This window comes from Pseudophryne corroboree, chromosome 1 (assembly GCF_028390025.1).
Source record: "Pseudophryne corroboree isolate aPseCor3 chromosome 1, aPseCor3.hap2, whole genome shotgun sequence".
Taxonomy (NCBI): Eukaryota; Metazoa; Chordata; class Amphibia; order Anura; family Myobatrachidae; genus Pseudophryne; species Pseudophryne corroboree.
The window spans coordinates 428,500,078-428,507,124 of NC_086444.1; the positions used below are offsets into that span (position 1 = coordinate 428,500,078).

Consider the following 7,047-nt stretch of genomic DNA (forward strand, 5'->3'; position numbering starts at 1 on the left):
TGTCCGTAATCGTTGTCAGGTCCTTCAGTCCGGACCAGATGTCAGCATCAGCAGTCGCTCCAGACTGCCCTGCATCACCGCCAGCGGGTGGGCTCGGAATTCTGAGCCTTTTCCTCGCACCCCCAGTTGCGGGAGAATGTGAGGGAGGAGATGTTGACAGGTCGCGTTCCGCTTGACTTGACAATTTTCTCACCAGCAGGTCTTTGAACCCCAGCAGACTTGTGTCTGCCGGAAAGAGAGATCCAAGGTAGGCTTTAAATCTAGGATCGAGCATGGTGGCCAAAATGTAGTGCTCTGATTTCAACAGATTGACCACCCGTGAATCCTTGTTAAGCGAATTAAGGGCTCCATCCACAAGTCCCACATGCCTAGCGGAATCGCTCTGTGTTAGCTCCTCCTTCAATGTCTCCAGCTTCTTCTGCAAAAGCCTGATGAGGGGAATGACCTGACTCAGGCTGGCAGTGTCTGAACTGACTTCACGTGTGGCAAGTTCAAAGGGCATCAGAACCTTGCACAATGTTGAAATCATTCTCCACTGCGCTTGAGACAGGTGCATTCCACCTCCTATATCGTGCTGAATTGTATAGGCTTGAATGGCCTTTTGCTGCTCCTCCAACCTCTGAAGCATATAGAGGGTTGAATTCCACCTCGTTACCACTTCTTGCTTCAGATGATGGCAGGGCAGGTTCAGTTGTTTTTGGTGGTGCTCCAGTCTTCTGTACGTGGTGCCTGTACGCCGAAAGTGTCCCGCAATTCTTCTGGCCACCGACAGCATCTCTTGCACACCCCTGTCGTTTTTTAAAAAATTCTGCACCACCAAATTCAAGGTATGTGCAAAACATGGGACGTGCTGGAATTTGCCCATATTTAATGCACACACAATATTGCTGGCGTTGTCCGATGCCACAAATCCACAGGAGAGTCCAATTGGGGTAAGCCATTCCGCGATGATCTTCCTCAGTTGCCGTAAGAGGTTTTCAGCTGTGTGCGTATTCTGGAAAGCGGTGATACAAAGCGTAGCCTGCCTAGGAAAGAGTTGGCATTTGCGAGATGCTGCTACTGGTGCCGCCGCTGCTGTTCTTGCGGCGGGAGTCCATACATCTACCCAGTGGGCTGTCACAGTCATATAGTCCTGACCCTGCCCTGCTCCACTTGTCCACATGTCCGTGGTTAAGTGGACATTGGGTACAACTGCATTTTTTAGGACACTGGTGAGTCTTTTTCTGACGTCCGTGTACATTCTCGGTATCGCCTGCCTAGAGAAGTGGAACCTAGATGGTATTTGGTAACGGGGGCACACTGCCTCAATAAATTGTCTAGTTCCCTGTGAACTAACGGCGGATACCGGACGCACGTCTAACACCAACATAGTTGTCAAGGCCTCAGTTATCCGCTTTGCAGCAGGATGACTGCTGTGATATTTCATCTTCCTCGCAAAGGACTGTTGGACAGTCAATTGCTTACAGGAAGTAGTACAAGTGGGCTTACGACTTCCCCTCTGGGATGACGATCGACTCCCAGCAGCAACAACAGCAGCGCCAGCAGCAGTAGGCATTACACTCAAGGATGCATCGGAGGAATCCCAGGCAGGAGAGGACTCGTCAGAATTGCCAGTGACATGGCCTGCAGGACTATTGGCATTCCTGGGGAAGGAGGAAATTGACACTGAGGGAGTTGGTGGGGTGGTTTGCGTGAGCTTGGTTACAAGAGGAAGGGATTTACTGGTCAGTGGACTGCTTCCGCTGTCGCCCAAAGTTTTTGAACTTGTCACTGACTTATTATGAATGCGCTGCAGGTGACGTATAAGGGAGGATGTTCCGAGGTGGTTAACGTCCTTACCCCTACTTATTACAGCTTGACAAAGGCAACACACGGCTTGACAAATGTTGTCCGCATTTCTGGTGAAATACTTCCACACCGAAGAGCTGATTTTTTTGGTATTTTCACCAGGCATGTCAACGGCCCTATTCCTACCACGGACAACAGGTGTCTCCCCGGGTGCCTGACTTAAACAAACCACCTCACCATCAGAATCCTCCTGGTCAATTTCCTCCCCAGCGCCAGCAACACCCATATCCTCCTCATCCTGGTGTACTTCAACACTGACATCTTCAATCTGACTATCAGGAACTGGACTGCGGGTGCTCCTTCCAGCACTTGCAGGGGGCGTGCAAATGGTGGAAGGCGCATGCTCTTCACGTCCAGTGTTGGGAAGGTCAGGCATCGCAACCGACACAATTGGACTCTCCTTGTGGATTTGGGATTTCGAAGAACGCACAGTTCTTTGCGGTGCTTTTGCCAGCTTGAGTCTTTTCATTTTTCTAGCGAGAGGCTGAGTGCTTCCATCCTCATGTGAAGCTGAACCACTAGCCATGAACATAGGCCAGGGCCTCAGCCGTTCCTTGCCACTCCGTGTGGTAAATGGCATATTGGCAAGTTTACGCTTCTCCTCCGACAATTTTATTTTAGGTTTTGGAGTCCTTTTTTTACTGATATTTGGTGTTTTGGATTTTACATGCTCTGTACTATGACATTGGGCATCGGCCTTGGCAGACGACGTTGCTGGCATTTCATCGTCTCGGCCATGACTAGTGGCAGCAGCTTCAGCACGAGGTGGAAGTGGATCTTGATCTTTCCCTAATTTTGGAACCTCAACATTTTTGTTCTCCATATTTTAATAGGCACAACTAAAAGGCACCTCAGGTAAACAATGGAGATGGATGGATACTAGTATACTTATGGATGGACTGCCGAGTGCCGACACAGAGGTAGCTACAGCCGTGGACTACCGTACTGTGTCTGCTGCTAATATAGACTGGATGATAATGAGATGAAATCAATATATATGTATATATAATATCACTAGTACTGCAGCCGGACAGGTATATATATTATATATTTATTATGTAATGACTGATGACGGACCTGCTGGACACTGTCAGCTCAGCAGCACCGCAGACTGCTACAGTAAGCTACTATAGTAGTATGTATAAAGAAGAAAGAAAAAAAAACAACCACGGGTAGGTGGTATACAATTATGGATGGACTGCCGAGTGCCGACACAGAGGTAGCTACAGCCGTGGACTAACGCACTGTGTCTGCTGATAATATAGACTGGATGATAATGAGATGAAATCAATATATATGTATATATAATATCACTAGTACTGCAGCCGGACAGGTATATATATTTATTATGTAATGACTGATGACGGACCTGCTGGACACTGTCAGCTCAGCAGCACCGCAGACTGCTACAGTAAGCTACTATAGTAGTATGTATAAAGAAGAAAGAAAAAAAAACAACCACGGGTAGGTGGTATACAATTATGGATGGACTGCCGAGTGCCGACACAGAGGTAGCTACAGCCGTGGACTAACGTACTGTGTCTGCTGATAATATAGACTGGATGATAATGAGATGAAATCAATATATATGTATATATAATATCACTAGTACTGCAGCCGGACAGGTATATATTATATATTTATTATGTAATGACTGATGACGGACCTGCTGGACACTGTCAGCTCAGCAGCACCGCAGACTGCTACAGTAAGCTACTATAGTAGTATGTATAAAGAAGAAAGAAAAAAAAAACAACCACGGGTAGGTGGTATACAATTATTGATGGACTGCCGAGTGCTGACACAGAGGTAGCTACAGCCGTGGACTAACGTACTGTGTCTGCTGATAATATAGACTGGATGATAATGAGATGAAATCAATATATATGTATATATAATATCACTAGTACTGCAGCCGGACAGGTATATATATTATATATTTATTATGTAATGACTGATGACGGACCTGCTGGACACTGTCAGCTCAGCAGCACCGCAGACTGCTACAGTAAGCTACTATAGTAGTATGTATAAAGAAGAAAGAAAAAAAAACAACCACGGGTAGGTGGTATACAATTATGGATGGACTGCCGAGTGCCGACACAGAGGTAGCTACAGCCGTGGACTAACGTACTGTGTCTGCTGATAATATAGACTGGATGATAATGAGATGAAATCAATATATATGTATATATAATATCACTAGTACTGCAGCCGGACAGGTATATATTATATATTTATTATGTAATGACTGATGACGGACCTGCTGGACACTGTCAGCTCAGCAGCACCGCAGACTGCTACAGTAAGCTACTATAGTAGTATGTATAAAGAAGAAAGAAAAAAAAAACAACCACGGGTAGGTGGTATACAATTATTGATGGACTGCCGAGTGCCGACACAGAGGTAGCTACTGCCGTGGACTAACGTACTGTGTCTGCTGATAATATAGACTGGATGATAATGAGATGAAATCAATATATATGTATATATAATATCACTAGTACTGCAGCCGGACAGGTATATATATTATATATTTATTATGTAATGACTGATGACGGACCTGCTGGACACTGTCAGCTCAGCAGCACCGCAGACTGCTACAGTAAGCTACTATAGTAGTATGTATAAAGAAGAAAGAAAAAAAAAAAAACACGGGTAGGTGCTAGGTGGTATACACTATTATATATATATTATATACAATTATATATATATATATAATATATATTAAACTCATAAACTGGTGGTGATTATTAAACTGGTGGTCAGGTCACTGGTCACACTATCAGCAACTTGCAAGTAGTACTCCTGAGTCCTAAGCAGACAATCACAATATATATTATACTGGTGGTCAGTGTGGTCACAAACAATGGCAGTGTGGCTGGCACTCTGGCAGCAAAAGTGTGCACTGTACGTTATATTATGTACTCCTGAGTCCTGAGTCCTGCTCTCAGACTCTAACTGCTCCCCACTGTCAGTGTCTCCCCCACAAGTCAGATAATACAGTCACACTATCTCTCTCTATCACTTCAGCAAGTACTAGTAGTAGTAGTACTCCTCCTAATGCTCCCCAAATTACTACTGTGTCTCTCTCTGTCTCACTCTCTTCTCGAATCTCTATAAACGGAGAGGACGCCAGCCACGTCCTCTCCCTATGAATCTCAATGCACGTGTGAAAAATGGCGGCGACGCGCGGCTCCTTATATAGAATCCGAGTCTCGCGATAGAATCCGAGCCTCGCGAGAATCCGACAGCGTGATAATGACGTTCGGGCGCGCTCGGGTTAACCGAGCAAGGCGGGAAGATCCGAGTCGCTCGGACCCGTGTAAAAAAACATGAAGTTCGGGCGGGTTCGGATTCCGAGGAACCGAACCCGCTCATCTCTATTGAAAAGGAATGATATTTAATGAGTGGAACTTTGCATTATTGCTAAATATACCCTAAAGTGATGGAGCAGTAGAAATAGTGACTTATACCAACACAATACCCTTAAAGCCAAAGATACCTAGGGAAAATGCTTTATTATTGTTTTATTATTTAGTTTTTACAAAATAAAAAATATTTTTACAAATATTTATTTTCATTACTTTTTACTAGATTTTTTTTATTATTATTATTCATTTATTTTCCACAAAAGTGGAGCTGGAAACCCAATTCGGGCTTCCTGTTCAATTGTGCATGCACCTAAAAAAATCAAACTGCATGCTCAGTTGCCCCTGAAAAGTTTTATTGGTGGCAATATATAATAATAATAATTATTATTATGATTATTATTATTATTAATAATAATAATAATAATAATAATACACTGCAGCAATATAAGATTTTTTTTATTACCATGAAAAAATCTTTACTATAGCTACATACTGTTAAATATATCTAACACAAGATCTTTGTTGCTTAAGAACAATCTCAACCTTAAATTACAATGAACAATAATCTGATTCTTGCAGACATTTTAATTAGAGTTCAGTGTTATTGACTACTGTAGGTTGACAGTATTTTGTCATTCTCTTACTCCCTTTCTTCCTTTACTTACAGGCAATGCAGAAAGAAAACTGTACAGTTGTCACTGAACTACTGATTACTGGATTCCAGGATCTACATATATTTAAAATTCCTTTGTTCAGTTCTTTACTGATGGCTTATGTGGTGACCTGCTTAGAGCACTGCCTGGTTATTGTGCTGGTAATCACCAATGTGCACCTTCAAACACCCATGTACTTTTTAATAAGCATTTTGTCTTCCTGCGAAATATTATATGTTACAAATATTGTCCCTAAGATGCTGTATGATACTTTATCTGAGAGAGGAGCTACTTCTGTCCTAGGTTGTATTACCCAGTTAAATCTCTTTGGAACACTGGGAATGATAGAAAGTTTACTTTTTGCACTTATGGCCTATGACAGATATTTGGCCATTGCTAAGCCACTAAGGTACTCGGCACTTATGGACAACTGGCTTTGTTTCCGCCTGGTTATTGGGTTGTGTCTAATATCTTTTATATCTGTCATGATTATATCAATATTATTAAGTAAAATTGAATTTTGTGGCGCTAACATCATTAATCACTTTTATTGTGACTTTGGTCCCCTAATTGCACTATCACGTTCAGATACAACTTTGATACAACAGATGGCATTTCTACTCAGTTCACTTTTCACATTATTGCCTTTTATTCTGATTTTTCTATCGTACATGTGCATTCTGTACACAATCCTTAGAATACGATCATCCGTAGGAAGACAGAAAGCATTTTCTACCTGCAGCTCTCATCTCTTTGCAGTTACTATTTACTATGCAACATTTATAAGTATTTATGTAGTTCCAACTGGGTCACAATACACTTATATCAATAAACAAATATCATTTTTGTACATTGTGGTGATTCCATTAATAAACCCAATTATATATACCTTAAAAAATCAGGATATTCATAAGGCACTGCAGAAAAAGATAAGTGATGTAAAAATGTTTTTTTGAGTCATAAAGTTCTATAATTATATTATTATTGTTTAACTTTTTACTCGTACATCACCCAAACTCTTCTTTCCAGATGTCTGATTGTATTAACTTACCGTAGCAATTATATAAAATTAGACTGTAAAATAGGACTGGTTAACTCAACCATGTCAGACTCTATTAGAATACGTGAAGCACATACTGTATACTGCACAATATGTCAAGGTATTGGCTTGC

The 7,047-nt window shown here is 42.1% G+C and overlaps 1 protein-coding gene across 1 annotated transcript; it reads left to right on the forward strand.

Moving 5' to 3' along the window:
• Positions 1-5,892: 5,892 nt before the first annotated feature.
• Positions 5,893-6,831, forward strand: LOC134961836 (olfactory receptor 5P68-like). Its single transcript, XM_063941592.1, has one exon. It carries the CDS (start codon positions 5,893-5,895, stop codon positions 6,829-6,831), a length of 939 nt encoding a protein of 312 aa, XP_063797662.1.
• The last annotated feature ends 216 nt before the right edge of the window (positions 6,832-7,047 follow it).

Excerpts from the sequence above, each read along its gene's own strand:
- LOC134961836 (XM_063941592.1), top strand. The coding sequence starts at position 5,893 with ATGCAGAAAGAAAACTGTACAGTTGTCACTGAACTACTGATTACTGGA.